Source organism: Ovis canadensis, chromosome 2 (genome assembly GCF_042477335.2).
Source record: "Ovis canadensis isolate MfBH-ARS-UI-01 breed Bighorn chromosome 2, ARS-UI_OviCan_v2, whole genome shotgun sequence".
Taxonomy (NCBI): domain Eukaryota; kingdom Metazoa; phylum Chordata; class Mammalia; order Artiodactyla; family Bovidae; genus Ovis; species Ovis canadensis.
The window spans coordinates 71,843,397-71,864,235 of NC_091246.1; the positions used below are offsets into that span (position 1 = coordinate 71,843,397).

Here is a 20,839-nt window from a genome sequence, read left to right on the forward strand (position 1 = left end):
CACGAGATTCAAATTTCAGTATTCCATAAAAGATGTTTAACTGGAGTATGCCACCTTCACTCTTCTACAAATTGTCCAAGGGTGCTTCCATGCTACAAGGGCAGAGTTGAGTGGTTGTGACAAAGGCCAAATCATCCATGAAACCAAAATATTTAGCAGCTGGCCCTTCACAGAAAAAAAGTTTACCCAGTTCCTTCCTAGACACAGTCAGGCAGCAGACATGCTCCTCTGCTCGGCTGCACGGGGACACTGGCACACAGGGTCAGAGAAGTCATGGGGCCATGAGCATCAGGTCAGCTCAGAGGCACCGTCTGAAGCCCACGGCTACAACCTGGCCACACGTGGAACTCAGAGGCACAAAGCACTTGGCTCAGGGCCATCTACTGGCAGAGGAGACATTGCTGATGGTATTTCCGAAGGTCAGTGAGGATGCTCAATAAACCACTGATTGCAAGTAAAAAGGATCTTGTGGATGACTGAGCTGTGCAGACGATATGAAAATGACATTAGCCTTGAGTCAGCAACCTCCTCTCCTGCTGAGCTCTCTGCCGAGATGCCAACAAGTCGCAGAACTGACAGATTTGAGTACCACCATCCTGCACTAGGCATGCTAATTGAGCGGTGACATAGCCAGGGGGCAGACAGCAGGACGAGAGAAAGACAAGCCAGATGCTCCTGCAATCCTGTACCTGCAGGATGAGAAGGGCCCAGATGACCCATCTGTCTGCACAGCCAGGAGAACACAATGGAAGCAGCTGGAGAGGGACCCAGAGGCAAGAAACCAGCTCTTGGGAGTAGGGAGGGGGCTCAGGAGAAAGGGAGAGATGGTCACTACTTGGCTCTATGTTTTATGGGCCTTCTGCCAGATGGGCAAGGCAAAGGACACCCATGCTCAGGAAGAGGCTGGGACAAAGCAGTCAGCACACCAGGTCTTACTAGATTCCCCACACAGGACTTAACATCATTTAACTGTGGCCTGGTACTCTAAGGTCAGTCTTCTGCATGGCAGTTCTCCCAAAAATGTGCAGTAATGGAGGAGTGGGGGAATTAACAGAAATCACATCTTTGGCAAACAAGACAAGACAAACAAGACAATAAATAAAACACAGGCTTTGGGGCCAGAATTCCCAGGCTTCAGTTTTGTCTCTGACACTAGTACTCCTTGTATAATCCTTATCAGATCACTTAAGTTTTCAGATTTCTGGTAAACTCCTCTGCAAAATGAATTAACAGAGTTAATTAATGGGTTATGTATCCTCTGTAAGTCCAGATTAAGCTTGTCTGCATATAACAAAAGTTCAATAAAAGTGACCTAAATGACAGAGTGATTTACTTTTCTCTCAGATAAAAGAAGTCCAGAATTAGGCAGTGTAAGACTGGCTCAGCAGTTACACCGTCAAACAAACACAGGTACCATGTAATCCTCCTCTGATGTTCTTAGAACCTACTTTCCATCCTCAGGGTGCCTCACACTCAAAAATGACTGCTGCAGCTCCAGCAAGCAAATCTACACTCCAGGTAGCAAGAAGCTGGATGGGGCAATGGATAAATGATGTACTTCCTCTCTGAATCAGCTCATGTTAAGGAGATTTCCTAGAAACCCTATTCAATCAACTGCCATCCTTATTTGCAAGGCTGGCTGGAAGGTGTACATTTTTTTATGGTCATTATTACCCCTAGTAAGACAGAACTTCATAATGTGGAAGGAGGAGAGAATAGAAGAGAGGCAATAAGCAGTCTTAGCCACAATGCTCACCTCAAGGGCTGATACTGTTTCCAAATGACACGTTCCCAACACATATAAAAGGCCATTATAAAGTTGCAGAGGCACACGCAATAAAGCCTACGGCTCTTGGTTTCCCACACGAGGCCCTTTATGACTTGGCCCTGATCCCCCTGCCAAGTCACACCTCCTACTCCTCTTCCCGCCTTGCAGTTTCTGCTCATCAAAGCAAACTGCCGGAAGTTCCTTGCATGGTCTGCCTCCATGACTTAAATCTCCTTCTCTTTCCCCAGCCCAGGTACCATCTTCCAGAAACCCCCTGGAGTACCAGGGTGAGGTAAGTGTTCATTTGCTGTCCTCCCACAGTGCCCCATGGACATTCTATCACACCATCCCCCTCATCACCCTGAAACAGGATGGTATGACTAAGGCCAATGAGAGGCTAAGATGACAGCAGTCAAGGGCAAGGGTCTGGCAGGACCAAAATATGCCCAATCTGGGGCCTTGAGAAAGACTGGGAAGAACCAAGGCGGTCCCTTGTGGACCCAGTGCACAGCCCCACAGACCCAGGTTCAAACCCTGGTACTGTTATTAACCAGAGCATGACCTTGACAAGGATGTGTGCTCTGAGCCTCTCTGACTTCACCTATAAAGTGGGGATGATGACAGCAGTGACCTCCACATGGCAAGGAGAAATAAGGAGAGTCTGCTGGCACAGTCCCTGAAGCAGAAAGACGATCCATAAATGTTAGCTTTTTTTAAATTAGCTTTACGGGCCCATCGTGAAGGAAAAGCAATTTTTTAAAAGCTGCCTGAAGCCAACCCATATTAAGTCATTTCCCTGCTGAATATTAAAACAGTCTTTAATCTGAGATGACAAAAATAATTTGAGCTGGCAGATGGCAGGGTGCTGTCACCCACTTTGCTGCTTGGAACTGAATGGATCGTACATAAATACCACCAAACCCTTGCCTTGTTTGGAAAAGCACTTGACTTGAAGGGCTGCTGCACGTTTGGCGATGCTGAAGGGGCCCCAAACGCGGGAGCGATGGCACAGCCATGCAGGCAGGTGGAGAGGCTGGGCTTGGGTGGGCCACCCAAGCAGGTGGGTTATGTTGCTAACTCACCACTGCCACAATCTCAAGGGCTGAGCACCACCACATTTGCTTCTCATTTACACTACATGCACAGTTCAGTGCAGGGCCGTGACTTCACGTTATTCTCACCAAAGGACCCAGGCAAGGAGGTGCCCAGGACTGTGGCTGCATGGAAGCAGGAACGTGGCAATGCTCACACTGGCTCCTGAAACATCAGGCAGAAATGACACCTCTCTCTTGCTCACATGTATTGGCCAAAGCCAGTCACATGTCTGCGTCTGACTTCGGGGGAGTAGGGAAATGGAATCCGATCGTACGGCTGGGAAGAAGGAATGAAAAGTAATACCCATGTAGAGTTCTGACGACTGCCACTCTCTGGTAGATGGTCACGTGATGGCAGAGATATGATGCCATCCAGTGCCCTGAAAGTCTGGGATTCCTACACAACAGCCCTCAATTTTGTTACGAACAGAAAGCAACAAAATTCAAACTGAAATGATGCACTATTTTTAAGAACAACCGAATCAATAAATTTACAGCATGCAATTTTGTTAAGGTTTCAGTGAAATGATACACCCAAACACTCCTGGAATCACCATAAATCAGAACATGTGTTGTGGAAAGCAGTCTGACAGTCCATATTAGAGCAAGAAGTGCAAGTTTACATCCTTTGGCACCTTTGTTCAGTTTCTGAGGACTAATCCGAATGAAACTATCCAAAAGCTATAGGTTCAAAGACATTCATTAACTTGTAATATAGTGAATGTTGCTTTTACCGATTATAATTACAAAAATATTTATCATTTAAAAAGTAGAAACAAAACATCCTACTACAGACTCTGGGTTAAGTAAGCTAGAGAAACTCTTTGAGGAATATAATTTATGTATTTTCAATGATGTTTATAAAGTCCAACAAATAGAGAAATGTGCTTATGATGGAGCATTAAATGAAAATAGTAGGATGCAAATAATATGCAAATAATCATCACAACCAAATGCTAACAGCAGATATATTAATATTTTCATATCATATACAATAATGAAAAATAAACTTTAAAATGGAAACAGAAAATTAAAAATTATCTTCAGTTGCAAGGGATTCTGTGAAGAGGCTGCTTGCACAGAAGTTATATTTAGAAAATGGTTTTCCCATAAAATCATGGATTTATCACAATGCAAGATCACAGTAGGTGCTAAACAATATTATGGAATGAAGACCTAAATACACAACTTTCCAAAGAAGATGTACAGATGACCAAGAGGCACATGAAAACATGCTCCTAGCTAAATATTAGAGAAATACAAATCAAAACTACAATGAAGTACCACCTCACACCAGTCAGAATGGCCATCGTTAACAAGTCTACAAACAATAAATGCTGGAGAGGGTGTGGAGCAAAGGGAACGCTTCTATACTGTCGGTGGGTATGTAAACTAGTACAGTCACTACAGAGAACAGTATGGAGGTTCCTTAAGAAACTAAAAACAGAGCTACTATATGATCTACCTTCCCTGGTGGCTCAGAAGGTAAAAAATCTGTCTGCAATGTGGGACACTCAGGTTCAATTTCTGGGTCAGGAAGATCCCCTGGAGAAGGGAATAGTAATTCACTCCAGTACTCTCAGCTGGAGAATTCCATGGACAGAGAAGCCTGGTGGGCTACACTCCATGGGGTCGCAAAGAGTAGGACATGACTGAGCAACTAACACTTCCACTTTTAATGATCCAGCAATCCCACTCCTGGGCATATATCTGAAGGAAATCATGGGTCAAAGGATAAATGAACCCCAGTGTTCACTGTATATATATATATATATATATATATATACACACACACACACACACACACAATGGAAAATTACTCATCTGTTAAAAAGAATGAAATAATATCATTTGTAGCAACATGGATGGACCTGGAGATTATCACACTAAATGAAGTAAGTTAGAGAAACACAAATATCATAGGATATTGCTTATATGTGGAATCCAAAAAAAAAATGAAACAACTGAACTTATTTATGAAACAGAAACAGACTCACAGACTTAGAGAATGGACTTACACTTACTGAAGGGAAGGGGCAGGTTGGGAGTTTGGAACTGACACATACACACTGCTCTGTTGGAAACAGATGACCAACAAGGACCAACTGTATAGCACAGGCAACTGCTCAATACTCTATAATAACCTAAGCAGGAAAATAATTTGAGAAAAGAAACAGCTGCATGTGTATGTATAACTGAATCACTCTGCTACACACCCGAAACTAACACTGTTAATCAACTACACTCCAATATACAAAAAAATTTTTTTAAAGAGTATAAACAGTAAAAAAAAAAAACATATCTTTTATAAATAAACATTTATTGAATAGATAAATTTAAAAGAAAGATTAATGGAAAAAAGAAAAACCACCACAAACAAATGTTGAATTGAGAAGATGAAAATGGAGGGATTATCTCTCAGGAACCCTGCCTGACTAGATACCACTATTCACTAATGAGATAGACAGTTTTCAAACCGAGAAGGAACAGCCTCCCCAGACTGGTTCTGGCCCAGGATGTGTGCATCCAGTGGGCAGAGGTCAGGGATGTTGCTCAGCATCCCACAGAGGATAGGACATCACCTGCCCCCAGCTACCAACACAAAGAATTATCCAGACTAAAATGTTAACCGTGCTGCTGCTGAAAAACTCTGGTCAAAGTAGTTTCGTGAGAATTGAAAAGAGAAGAGTCGAGAAAAGGGAGATTTTTAGCTTGATGTGCAGGGAATCCTTAAACCCTAGGAAGGATCTACGGGTGTGGATGGTAGAATTTAAAAGGCTGAGCCAATTTCTGGAACCAGCACATGAAGAGGGGTGACCAAGATGCTAGCACTGAACTACGATAAAGGCACTCCTGGACAAAAGGCTGTTCCAGCTCCTTACTGTAGCGACTCCTGGAAGCCATTGCTTTGTCCACACATTTGTGTGACGTGCAATGTCGTGTCAGATCACAGGAACCATCACTGTATCTGTGAGTTGCTGGGAATGCATTTCATTGGCACATGAACCTCTGGCGAAGATAGTGGCATCTTAAATTCTTTCTCAGAGAAACCTTTACCCACGTTATTATTCTTTCTGAATATGGACATTATACTCCACGACACTGCTGGTTTTTATCGAGTTTGAATACTAGCTTCAGATATACCATGCAATTTGCAAACTGGCTTGAATCCTATACCTCCTGCAAGTTACTTCAAAGAGCAATGATGTCTGAATTTCCAACTATCCGAAGCAGACTCTAACTCCATTCTGATGTATGCTGCTGCTGCTGCTGCTGCTAAGTCACTTCAGTCGTGTCCGACTCTGTGTGACCCCATAGACGGCAGCCCACCAGGCTCCTCCGTCTCCAGGATTCTCCAGGCAAGAACACTGGAGTGGGTTGCCATTTCTTTCTCCAATGCATGAAAGTGAAAAGAGAAAGAGAAGTCGCTCAGTTGTGTCACCACCATTCAAATCTGGTATTCCTTTAAATGGGTGAACTACCATGCTGTCTCATCAACAAATTTTTTATAATGATTCCCTTTCCTTGAGATGGGTTTGATATACCATACTGCCTTTTCCTGTATGCTCCATGACTCCATAGGAAACCCTAAAAATAGCCTAAGATGACATGAATCAAATTGCTTTCAGGGCATAACTATCTTATCTGGGAACCATAGAAAGCCTTCTCTTACCAAGAGAAGGTGGGAGGGTTGGGGGAGGCACTTGCCTGGTAAAAAAATCGCTCAACAAATGAAAATCAAAGAAAGGGAATATTATATCCCTATCATCCAGCATAGTGCTTGAATGATTGAGGGTTTTAAACACTAAGTATTTTTCCACTGAAAAAATATAAATTGATGACATAAATGATCCTTCCCATTTAAAAGTTTTTAAATTTAACAGTATCTAGAAGTTTTTCTCCAAAGTATGCACAGAGTTTTGGTTTTAGACAGCTATATCATATTTCAAATCACCAATAGTCAGATGATGGACATTTTAGTTGTTTTCAGTATTTTGCTATTAAAAACAATAAGTTAATTTCAGTATTTTCTTAAATTTCATTTCTCCCATTTATGAGTATATTTGTAGATTAAATTCCTGGAAGTGAGATCAAAAGAGGCATCCATTTTAATTTTGAAATATATTGCCAAACTGCTCTGTATCTTCTCAGGTGGCGCCAGTGGTAAAGAATCCACCTGCCAATGCAGGAGACGTAAGAGATACAAGTTCAATCCCTTGGTCAGGAAGATCCTCTGGAGAAGGAAACGGCAACCTACTGCAGCACTCTTGCCTGGAGAATCCCAGGGACAGAGGAGCCTGGAGGGCTACAGTTCAAAGAATCGGACAAGACTGACTTAGCACGGACACACATCCTCTATATCGACTATCATAATTTACACTCTTCGGGAATCTGTGACAATGCCTATCTCCCCACATCACTACCAACATAGTGCAGCTAACAATTTTTTACAATAGTTATTTGGCTGCATCAGATCTTGTGGGGTCCTGTTCCTTGACCAGGGATCAAACCTGGGCCCCCTGCACTAGGAGAGCAGAGACGGAGCCACTGGACCACTAGGGAAGTTCCAACTTTGTTTTTAATGAATAAATAAACTTAAATATTTACATATTCTCTTTTGTGTTAGCCATTTATGACCTAAGTTTCTTTAATAACTCTCAAGAGTGCTAAAGCATTTAAAGGCACTTTAAAGAAGGATGGGGGGATGGGACTGGGGAAGACTGCTAAAACCAATATTGCTGAGCCCAGATTGTCCTGTATTATTAATAAATAACCTTCTGTTTTTCCAGTAACTATTCAATAAAGCCCAAACTACAAAGGGTCTTAAGTTCTACTTCTCAGCCACCTCAGCTTCCTGCCATCGCTACTATAATCTGAAGAGGGCATTTCAATGCAGCTTGAAAGTTCATGATCAATAATCATACCTGAGATGACCAGCAGGAAGATAAACGTATAGGTAAATGAGATGTTTCCTGAAAAATGCCTATATCTCCTGATGCTCCACATCATATTTTTATGGACTTATTCACATATTTTTGCTTTCATTATGAAGATTTTCAAAAGCACATAAAATACATAGATTAATAAAGATTTCTATCATCAAGATTCAAAATGTACTAAGACTTTGCTGATCTTAATTCATTTCTGCTATCATGTAATTTTTGTTTTCTTAGCTGGACACTTTAAAGTAAAACACAGATATAATGTCATTTCATCCATAAATATTTCAGCAGTATGCAAATTTTGTGCACATGTTCAGCAGGAAACAGGGGCCAGAGAATATGTAGTAAATACTGAGAGCAGAAACGCATGGAGAACCACACTCCAACTGAGTTTAAGCGAGGTATGAGGTTTCCTCATATGAGGAAAAATTGAAATACAGTTTCAGGAAACTTGGAATCTTTACTTTTGCTTTCTTGATTCACTATCTGAAATGTAATCTCACATATGCTCAATAGAATATACTCAATTTTTATATGGCAAAGGGGCATAAACAACTATAACATGCAACAAATCCAGTTATAGCTGGTCACTCCAACTCTCCTCTCTATATAATTAATAAATAAGTAGGCTAAGAATTGTTAAAGATCAATTTGACTTAACTGATATTTAGACAACAGTCCACCCAATAATAACAAAGCACGTATTATTTTCAAATACACACAGAAAATTCACCAAGATGGACCATACTGTAGACCAGAAAACAACTTGAACAAATCTGAAACCACTAATAATCACACAAACCATGTTCTCAGACCACAAAAGAATCCAACTAGAACATGAGAGCTATTAGGGAAGTGTCCAGATATTTGGAAATTAAATAATATGCTTCCAAATAATCCACAGGTCAAAGAAGAAACCCATAGGCCCAAAACCAAATAACACAAATTATTTTTAACCATATGACAAGGAAAACAGAACATAACAAAATTTACTGAGTGTAGCTAGGGCAGTGCGTAGAAAGAAATGTAGCATGTTAAATGGGTATATTGGAAAAAAAGAGAAAAGGTTGAAATTAATGATCTAAGCTTCCAGCTAGAGCACAAGAGGCTCAGCTTGGTTCTCTGTGATGGCCTAGAAGGGTGGGATGCGGAGAAGGGGAGGAGGTTCGACAAGGAGGGGATGTATGTGTACACGTAGCTGACTCTCTTTGTATATAACAGAAGCTAAGACAACATTGTAAAGCAATTATACTCAAATTTTAAAAAGAGAAGAGCTAATCAGAGGATCAAACTTCATGAAAGATGTAGACAATTGTAAACAACAGATACATTATTCACTCAATGTTATTCACTCAATAAACAACAGACACATTAAACAGACCTATATATATATTAAACAAACTGACTCTGTAGTTAACTATCTTCTCTCGAAGAAAACTTAAGGTCCATTTGGCTTCAGTTGTTAATTTTAACAAACATTTGAGGAAGAAGCAATGCCAAATTCTATACAAAGCCTGCAGATTAAGGAATCTAACCTGAATTTTATAAGGTCAGTATTACTTTGACACAAATCAAACTAAAACATGAATAAAGGAATATAGACACAAAAATTATTTATAAAATTCTAGCAAATCTAGTTTAGCAACACAGAGAAAGGATCATATATCATGATAATGAGGCAATCATGATAGATTCAGAAATAGCATTCCACAAAATACAATTCAAGACAGAAATTATTCATAAATTAGAAACAGAATGGACTTTATTCAACCTGATATAAGACATCTACAAAAAGAGCACTATAGCTAAAAAATGCTACCCCTGAAGCGATAAACAAGGTAAGGATGTCCACTCAAATTTCTTCTATGCAACGCTGTACTAGAGGTCCTAGTTGGTGCAATAAGCAAGAAAAAGAAACTTTAAAGCATATATATATATATATATATATATATATATGTATATTAAAGGAAAAAAGTAAAACTGTCTTTAATCACAGAAGACATAATCATTTATGCAGAAAATCCTAAGAATCTACACAAGAAACCTACAAGAACTAAGTGACTTACTAAGATCACAGGATCTTGCCCACATATATTTTTTTAAAAGTAAACTGTCCTTCCAAAGCAATAGATAATAAATGAATACTAAGTTTGGGCTGTCTGACAAGGAACAGGATATTTCAGTAATTTCAAAATGCCTTCATAGAGACTGCTTGTTAGTTCTATCTATCAGGGAAAGCATAGTAACTTTATAGCAGAGAAACTAAAAGTATCTTGACCTGGTAATTGAAATTTCTATTATCAAAAAGGGGGAGATAGATCTCAGTGCTCCCTGATGTGAAATTCTGAGAAGGACACAAGAAGATTTACATAGTTTTACTGACAGGGGATGCATAACCTGAATTTTTCCATGAGGAAACATCAGAAAAACTCAACCTCGGGAACATTTTATAAAATAACTGGTCCCTGTACTCTAAATAACACAATGACATGAAAAGAAAGGTTGAGGAACTGTTACAGATTAAGGGAGGCTGAAGAGAAGTGACAATTAGATGCAATATATGATCCTGGATTTAGAAATAGAGAGGGAAAAAAAATGCTCTAAAGAACTGTGTGTCTGTGTGTGTCTGTGTCTGTGTGTGTGTGCACATGTGCGTGTGCCTGTGTGTGTGTGTATATGTGTGTACTCAGTCACTCAGTTTCCACTCTTTTTCAATCCCATGGACTGTAGCCCACCAGGCTCCTCTGTCCATTGAATTTCTAGGCAAGAATACTGGAGTAGGCCGTCATTTCCTATTCCGGGGGATCTTCCCAACCCAGGGCTTGAACCCAAATTTCTTGCATCTCCTGCACTTGCACCACCATCTCCTTTACCACTGCACCACCTGGTACTGTATAAAGGACATTACTGGCATAATTTATGAAACTGGGCTGTAGATGGTAAAATAAATATAAATATTGTATAGATGTTAGGTTCTTGAATTTGGTCACACAAGATAATATTCTGTTTCTAGGTTATATCTGCTGCTGCTGCTGCTGCTAAGTCGCTTCAGTCGTGTCCAACTCTGTGCGACCCCATAGACAGCAGCCCACCAGGCTCCGCTGACCCTGGGATTCTCCAGGCAAGAACACTGGAGTGGGATGCCATGTCCTTCTCCAATGCATGAAGGTGAAAAGGGAAAGTGAAGTCGCTCAGTCGTGTCCGACTCTTAGCGACCCCATGGACTGCAGCCTACCAGGCTCCTCTACACTAAAGAGAAAAGAACTATGACATATGCAAGTTACTCTCCAATGATTCAGAAATATAATATGTGTTTATATATATGTACACATATATAAAGAGATAGATAAAACATGAAAAATGCTATAAATTAATGAACCTGTTCAAAGGATATTCAGAAGTTCTCCGTAACTCCCAGAATAAGGTTTATCTGTGTCTTTCTTTTTTTCTCATGTAGTTGAATGTTGATAAAAGTGGGTTTTCCCATGTTTGTATCATCATCTCAATTAAAGATATGAGTTTTCTAGATTAGATGTCAACTCATGAAGAGTGCAGGAACAGATGGGAAATTGTTGAAAGAACATGAGCTTTACATGTTCTCTGTCATTTGGGAAACTTCCTTCCTATCTATGAATCTTAGTGTCTTTGTGTAACAATGAGAACGTTGTTTAGCAGCTCAGTCATGTCCAACTCTTCTGTGACCCCATGGACTGTAGCCTGCCAGGCTCCTCTGCCCATGGGATTTCCCAGGCAGGAATACTGGAGTGGGTTGCCATTTCCTTCTCCAGGGGATCGTCCCGACCCAGGGACCTAACCCTAGTCTCTTGCATCTCCTGCACTGGCGAGTGGATTCTTTACCACTGAGCCACAGGGAAGCCCGCTTACAATGGGAATAATTGTAATATATATTATTTATTAAATATAAATAAATATTATAAATATTAGTAAATATATTTATAATATTTACATTTATTTATAAATATAAATAAATATTATAAATGTAAATATTATAAATATTTGTAAGATATATTTATTATTATACCAACTTTACAGGGCTGCTGTGGGAATGGCAAAAAGAGAAAGTATAAATACATACCTTTCAAAGTATAAAAAGTACATATATAATGCTCAGGCAATACTGGGCCTCTGCTTCATGACCTCAGATATTTTCACTATCCCTGAGCATCCTCACCATGACTCCCAGTGTCTCCCCTGACTGGTTTCGAATTCTCTGAGCTCGCCATTCTCCTTCTCCTCACTGAGTCCCTCCGCTTTTGGTGCCATTCTGTAAGCGTCCTCTGCCTCAAGGTCCTTGCAGTTCTCCTCACCTGTCTGTCTCACCAGATAAACACAAGGGCCCTCCCTTCCAGCTCCCTGCTTACACGTCAGACATCTTATCAGTGATTTCTCCCCAAAATAACCTATAAGACAGTAAACATACGTAACCCCTATTGGTTGCCTCTTTGCCTGATTTTTCAATATTTATCACACACAATCCACCATGTATGTATGTTCATTTATTAATTGCCTGTGTCCTTCTTTTGCTTCCCTGGTGGCTCAGAGGTTAAATCGTCTGCCTGCAACGCAGGAGACCTCGGTTCTATCCCTGGGTTGGGAAGATCCCCTGGAGAAGGAAATGGCAACCCACTCCAGTATTCTTGTCTGAAGAATCCCGTGGATGGAGGAGCCTGGTAGGCTACAGTCCACGGGGTCTCAAAGAGTCAGATATGACCGAGCAACTTCACTTTTACACAATTTTAAGGACTTATATTTACTCAGTACTGCATTTTTAGCACATAACAAGTGCTAACATGTTTAGCACATAACAAGTGTTAACATTAACAGACTCTCAATAAATATTTGTTAAATGAAAGAATGAACAGGGAAGCCTTGCACATATCCAGTACATACATAGTGCTTCACAGAAATTATCTCAAGTCTATTTAATTAAAATGTCATTTTTTTTCTCTGTCGACATCTGTCACTATTAAATATCCCCACTGCTATTAAGGTCCATCTAGTCAAAGGTCCATCTAGTCAAAGCTATGGTTTTTCCAGTAGTCGTGTATGGATGTGAGAGCTGGACTATAAAGAAAGCTGACTGCAGAAGAATTGATGCTTTTGAACTGTGGTGTTGGAGAAGACTCTTGAGACTCCCTTGGACTGCAAGGACATCCAACCAGTCCATCCTAAAGGAAATCAGTCCTGAATATTCATTGGAAGGACTGACGCTGAAGCTGAAACTCCAATACTTTGGCCATCTGATCTGAAGAAAGACCCTGATGCTGGAAAAGACTGAGGTGGGAGGAGAAGGGGACAGAGGATGAGACGGTTGGATGGCATCACCGACTCAATGGACATGGGTTTAAGTAAGCTCCAGGAGTTGGTGATGGACAGGGAAGCTGGGCATGCTTCAGTATCCATGGGGTCGCAAAGAGTCGGACATGACTAAGCAACTGAACTGAACTGCTTCTAAAATACAATGAATTTAAGTGCATTGGATTTCACAGTAGTCTTTCAGATTACTGGAGATTATTTAACATGTAACCGAATCAGGCCTGGAGATCACTGAGACACAATTCTGAAGAAGGAAAGAAAGGAAAGAAGAAATATTCCTCACACAGACATTTTAATATTGGCTCATTTCTTTCTTAGTGGTTCCACCTAATTATCAAGACAGGGCAATCCCCAATAGAGTTGGATTTTCTTTCTTACCCAAGTTACAGATAATTGGCAGCTGCTCACTCACTTCTAAATAGAAAATAGAACTCTCACATTTCAAACGCCACATCCTCTTACTCCAGAAAAGCAGAGCACATCTCAAAAATTCAGCAATTGTATCTGATGGGCAGTGACATCAGTAAACAGCCTTCTGTCAACATCCAGGCTGACAAATGACAATCAATATCCCACTGCCACCTGGGATCTGGGCCACCTGGGACCCTCCGAGTCACAGCCAGCTTGTTCCTCACTTGCCACTGCCTTCCTGCAGCTGTGGACTCAGGTCTGCATTGCAACCTGCCCTGACAGATCCAGAATGAGGGATCAGCTGCTTGGCTTGTTCAGTTTCCAGGGCCAGGAAAATCAGACAGGCAACCAACTCCCCAGGGACATTCATTGAGTCTGAAAACTACTATTAAATTAAAGCATGGATGACCACCAATTTGCAAATATCTGCATTTGCAATCCTTTTGGTGCTGGTATTCACTTTCAGCAGAGATCAAGAAACACATGAACTCCAGAATAGGAAGCTATTATAAGGCATCCCTGGCAAAATTCTCAAAACAACAGAAATTTCTGTTAGCAATTATTTTCCCTTCCTACTACTAATAAATGAGACTAATAAGTTATAGCCAGTGCTCTAAAGCATGGTGAGACCAGGTCTTTATGCTCATTCCTAAAACACACAATATACACTGAACCAACTAAGAATTCATGATTCAGAATTCATCCCACCTAAAGGGCTCCTTATTGAGGAACTTACTCTCTTGCCTTCCCCCCTCCCCCTCGCCCCACTGGTATAAACAGTTTTAAAAGTACCTCAGTATTTTAAATTATTGAACCCAAATTCTCTGTCTCAAGAAACGTAATAGAAAAGGTCTGTATACTATCTTTCCTAGTCAGGTAAGTCAACAGAATGACAGCAGGAAGCTTGGTGTAGGATCAAGGGCCCAGCACTCGGTGACCAAGCTGCACTTGGTCCTGGGTCTTATAACTTTCCAGGCTGTTTATGATTATCTCATTCAGGTAGAGAGGTGGAAGTTGTATGGGAGTAGTACATGGAAACTGCTTGGTCACTGGCTGTAATAAGGAATAAAATTCATCCCAAATTATTTACACTTTGCCTATTGGCATCTCAAAATTTCCATTTCACTGTCATGTAAAGATTCAAAGAAAACTTTCATCCAGAAAATGAAGGCGGCTTCAACTTTGAGAGTACCTAAAATATGAAGTTTCCAGGCCTGCTCAGATTTTGGTACCAACTCCGAACAGTACAATAAGCTTGAAACACAGATATCTCTTTTTTTCCCCCTGGCTGTGGCTCGGGGGCATGCAGGATCTTAGTTTCCTAACCAGGAATGGAACCCCCAGACCCCTGGTGGTGCAAGCATGCAGTCTTAACCACTAGACCACCAGGGAATTTCTGAAGCATAGATACCCTCAAGCATTAAGTGTTCTAAGTGTGAACATATTAAAGGAAAGCTTTTTCCGTTCAATTGTGCAACTGCCCTTATTCTTTCACCGGTTTCTTTCTTTCTTAAAACTAACTGTGTACAGAAGGATGCATTGTGGTGTGGGAAGAGTACATGAGCTCTGGAGTAGGTAACTCGAGATTCAAATCTTTGGTCAGTTAATTATTAGTCATATTACCTTGAGCAAGTGACCAATTTTCTCTGAATCTCAGTTTCCTCATCAGTAAGATGATCTGATTAAATTCTCCCTTAAGTGAATGGTATATGAGATGAGATAATATGTTAAATGTTTATAGTATAAAAAGCCAAAATCATAGTTTGCTTTTAACTTGGTTATGTCTGATCACATGACTCAGGAAAATTCTTTATTAAAGCCTTCAATTACTGAAATCCATAAAGTACCAAGAAATTATGAAACATTCACATGCTGAGATAAGCCACATCCTGATTTTCATGATCAAAAACAGGAATTTCTTATTTTTATGAAAATTGATTAAACTATAACCCAATCAGAATGGCAGACTGTCAAACAATTATACCTCAGCAAAGTGAACAACTGTAAGAAATGGTTAAATTCCTGGAAACGTACCATCTGCCAAGACTGAATCAGGAAGAAATAGAAATAATGAACAGACTATTACCAGTAATGAAACTGAATCAGTTATTTTAAAACTCTCAACAAACAGTAGCTTCCCAGGTAAATTCTACAGAACATTTATTTTTTAAAATTAATTAATTTATTTTAATTGGAGGCTAATTACTTTACAATACTGCAGTGGTTTTTGCCATTCATTGACATGAATCAGCCATGGGTGCACATGTGTTCCCCATCCTGAAGCCCCCTCCCACCTCCTTCCCCATCCCATCCCTCAGGGTCATCCCAGTGCACCAGCCCTGAGCACCCTGTCTCATGCATCAAACCCGGACTGGTGATCTATTTCATATATGGTAATATACATGTTTCAATGCTATTTTCTCAGATAATCCCACCCTCGTCTTCTCCCACAGGGTCCAAAAGACTGTTTTATACATCTGTGTCTCTTTTGCTATCTAACATATAGGATCATTGTTACCATCTTTCTAAATTCCATATATAGGTGTTAGTATACTGTATTGGTATTTTTCTTTCTGACTTACTTCACTCTGTATAATAGGCTCCAGTTTCATCCACCTCATTAGAACTGATTCAAATGCATTGTTTTTAATGGCTGAGTAATATTCCATTGTGTATATGTACCACAGAACTGACTTACTAGAAAAGACCCTGATGCTGGGAAAGACTGAAGGTGGGAGGAGAAGGGGACGACAGAGGATGAGATGGTTGGATGGCATCACCAACTCAATGGACATGAGTTCGAGTAAACTCTAGGACTTGGTGATAGACAGGGAGGCTTGGCGTGCTGCAGTCCATGGGGTTGCAAAGAGTCAGACACAACTGAGCAACTGAACTGAACTGAAGTCAGGGAGTTGGGACAGGCACAAAACTTACCAGCATGAGACGCAAACTTCAGCAAAGCACTGTGGTAGCCCAGAGTAATCAAGATGGACTCCTTCCCCACATAGCAACATTCAGTGTCCCTGCTGAGTGAGCATCTGAAGACACAGAGGCTATCAGCTATAAAAGGAAGGGAAAGAAAAGGATTATGAAATTCATTTTGAGCTCTGCAAAAAAGATTCAGCCAATCCTACATTTCTGTTTTCAAGGCTCCCCGTTTCTATCTTAATATAATATAATGCATATGAAGACATATGTGAACATGAGCAGGATTGCAACCATGGCCAAAAAATAATTCTTCGCATATGGGCTAATACAGGGCTCAAAACTGACTCTTATCTCTTGCCACCGTGTACATCATTCCATTCCCTACAACTCTTTATTCCCCAAAACATTTTGTATCTCTTGACACCATTCCAGGAGGGATCAGGTAATGGTTTTCTAGGTGATTCCAGGGCACCGACTACATGCCAGAGATTTCACAACATATCTTCACTGTATGTGTTATCACTGGCAATGTTAGCTGAATACCAGGAAAAGAGTTTAGGTCCAAACACGCACAGCTAATAAGTGGCAGAATTAGAATTCAAACCCAGGTATTTTACTCCTAAGCATGTTCTTCCTACTGCAATGTGCAAGCATGATTAAAAAGGGAGATTCATCTCTGCAAGCAGAACCTGTGATAAAGGGCTATAGTCTCATTAGATTCACCCATAGGAACTATGGGAACTAGCTCTCAATTCTTCTCTTTACTAGGTAGACAGGCCTAGGTAGAAACAGCAATGAAACATGCAGTTCTGTTTCACCTTCGAGGGTGTGATCACTCATCTAGAGCCAGACATCCTGGAATGTGAAGTCAAGTGGGTCTTAGAAAGCATCACTACAAACAAAGCAAGTGGAGGTGATGGAACTCCGGTTGAGCTTTTTCAAATCCTGAAAGATGATGCTGTGAAAGGGCTGCACTCAATATGCCAACAAATTTGGAAAACACAGCAGTGGCCACAGGACTGGAAAAGGTCAGTTTTCATTCCAATCCCAAAGAAAGGCAATGCCAAAGAATGCTCAAACTACCACACAATTGCACTCATCTCACATGCTAGTAAAGAAATGCTCAAAATTCTCCACGCCAGGCTTCAGCAATACATGAACCGTGAACTTCCAGATGTTCAAGCTGGCTTTAGGAAAGGCAGAGGAACCAGAGATCAAATTGCCAACATCCGCTGGATCATGGAAAAAGCAAGAGAGTTCCAGAAAAACATCTATTTCTGCTTTATTGACTATGCCAAAGCCTTTGACTATTTGGATCTCAATAAACTGTGGAAAATTCTGAAAGAGATGGGAATATCAGACCACTTAAACTGCCTCTTGAGAAATCTGTATGCAAGGCCAGGAAGCAACAGTTAGAACTGGACATGGAACAACAGACTGGTTCCAAATAGGAAAAGGACTACGTCAAGGCTGTATACTGTCACCCTGCTTATTTAACTTATATGCAGAGTACATCATGAGAAATGCTGGACTGGAAGAAACACAAGCTGGAATCAAGACTGCCAGGAGAAATATCAATAACCTCAGATATGCAGATGACACTACCCTTATGGCAGAAAGTGAAGAGGAACTAAAAAGCCTCTTGATGAAAATAAAAGAGAAGAGTGAAAAAGTTGGCTTAAAGCTCAACATTCAGAAAATGAAGATCATGGCATCTGGTCCAATCACTCCACGGGAAATAGATGGAGAAACAGTTGAAACAGTGTCAGACTTTATTTTGGGGGGCTCCAAATCACTGCAGATGGTGACTGCAGCCATGAAATTAAAAGAGACTCCTTGGAAGAAAAGTTATGACCAACCTAGATAGCATATTCAAAAGAGGAGACATTACTTTGCCAACTAAGGTCCGTCTAGTCAAGGCTATGGTTTTTCCAGTGATCATGTATGGATGTGAGAGTTGGACTGTGAAGAAGGCTGAGTGCCGAAGAATGGATGCGTTTGAACTGTGGTGTTGGAGAAGACTCTTGAGAGTCCCTTGGACTGCAAGGAGATCCAACCAGTCCATTCTGAAGGAGATCAACCCTGGGATTTCTTTGGAAGGAATGATGCTAAAGCTGAAACTCCAGTACTTTGGCCACCTCATGTGAAGAGTTGACTCATTGGAAAAGACTCTGATGCTAGGAGGGATTGGGGGCAGGAGGAGAAGGGGACGACAGAGGGTGAGATGGCTGGATGACATCACTGACTCGATGGACGCGAGTCTGAGTGAACTCCGGGAGTTGGTGATGGACAGGGAGGCCTGGTGTACTGCGATTCATGGGGTCGCAGAGAGTCGGACGCGACTGAGCGACTGAATTGAACTGAACTGAACCTGGGAACTTCAATTACCCAATCACCACATTGCTTCATTATGTAAAATAAAGAGAGTGATTCTTATTTCACAGGCTTTTTTGTGAAGACTGAATAACAAAGGCAAATAATTTCTAAAATCCTATTAAAACAAAAAAGGACTATTATTATTTCTCTCATTATAAAGTAGATCTTAGTTTCTATTCTTAATGGTTTCCATTTTCCCTAACAAAATTAAATAACTGTGTTAACTGAAAAACATAATTATATATAAAATTCTACACATGAGCATGTGCACATTCAAACACACACACACACAGAGTTAAAATGACAAAATATTTTCAAATATTTTCATGCACTATTTCAATTAAGTGAGCACCTCCTAATGGAGGCATTTACAAATATTTTTCACAAAACATCTTGGCTGACTAAATAGTACAGATGTTTTGAAAACATTTTCCTGCCATAAAACATGACTACAGGCTTAGATGTTATGACAAAGGGTGTGTCTCAAAGGCATAAGTGTCTCCCTGCAGAGAGACTGCCGTGAATGTAGATACACAAGAACAGAGTCTGGAGTCTTTTAAATAATGTTTTCTTTCTTTTTTTTTTTAATCAAAAACTCCTTCAAGAAAGCAGGATTTCTAGCATTTGCCAATTATTTCTTTGATGGTTTAGAAGTAGAATAACAGAGAAGGAAGAAGGAATGAGGAGTCAAGGGTTCCAGTCCCTTGTCCCTACACGATTATTATAGTCTGTCAACTCTTCGTGGGCAGGGGCAATTTTATTTTATTTTTGTAATCAATATCTTTTTCTCTCTGAATCAAAACCTAGCCCCATACCTGGTACTTAATATTTGTTGAATCAGTGAAAGTATTTCTCCATGTACTGATGGCACACCACCATAGAATGGGTAAAAAGCTTTAACTTTTATCTGGTTCAATAGCCCTTGGCCAAATAGGCGCATACATTTTTTATTATTGTTTGTTTGCTTCACTGTAATTTGATTAGAATATAAATTGAGTAGCTTGTTTTCTTACCTTTATAAAATATAAAATGTCTGTCTATATAACCTCTTTTCTTCATTCTCTTTCTACTCTGTTTAAATATAGATGGAGAATGTCTTTTTAAGTATGCAACAGAATTCAGAAAACACTGATAATTTAAAAATTTTAAAACATACAAATGGCAAAAAATTGTTAGTTGCTGCTGCTGCTGCTAAGTCGCTTCAGTTGTGTCTGACTCTGTGTGACCCCATAGACGGCAGCCCACCAGGCTCCCCCGTCCCTGGGATTCTCCAGGCAAGAACACTGGCGTGGGTTGCCATTTCCTTCTCCCCGCATGAAAGTGAAAAGTGAAAGTGAAGTCACTCAGTTGTGTCTGACCCTTAGCAACCCCATGGACTGCGGCCCACCAGGCTCCTCCGTCCATGGGATTTTCCAGGCAAGAGTGCTGGAGTGGGGTGCCATTGCCTTTCCGAAAAAACAATGATAAACAAGGAAAATGTTTCAAAAATGTAACAAAGACTTAATACTCAAATCTACAATAGCTGCGAAGAAAAAAAAAGAAGTGACCTACTGAAAATTCAGTAAGAAGGATTAATAAACAACTAGTAACTAGAAAAATGCTGATGCTAAAAAAAATGGACCTCAGAAATAATCAAATTGAAATATATGAAAAAAACAATGAGATCAAATTTTTTATGTCCCCCTGTTAAGTTTTTTTAAATATCAACTGATAGTATCAAATATTGGCAAGGGTATGAGAAAACAGTGGATGGCAGCAATTTAAGAATATAAATTTCTAGGCTCCTGAAGTACAGCCTGCCCAAATGGTTCAAAATTTAAAACCTATGTACTCTTTGTCAGATATTTTACTCATAATATAATTTCTTCCAGCATGACTTTCTCAAGTGTGGATAAATGTATATTCAAGAAGTTCATTTTAGAGCTGTTTATTACAGCTACGGAATGTAAAGAAGCTACGAGCCTGTCACTTACATGGTTGGT

The 20,839-nt window shown here is 40.3% G+C and overlaps 1 protein-coding gene across 1 annotated transcript in view; it reads right to left on the minus strand.

Moving 5' to 3' along the window:
* Nucleotides 1-20,839, minus strand: part of LOC138432364 (uncharacterized) — a 220,713-nt gene that overhangs the window by 117,088 nt on the left and 82,786 nt on the right. Inside the window, exon 4 of the mRNA XM_069573718.1 lies at nt 16,488-16,613. Within this exon, the coding sequence (XP_069429819.1) occupies nt 16,488-16,613 (126 nt within the window). The remainder of the gene's footprint in view (nt 1-16,487; nt 16,614-20,839) is intronic.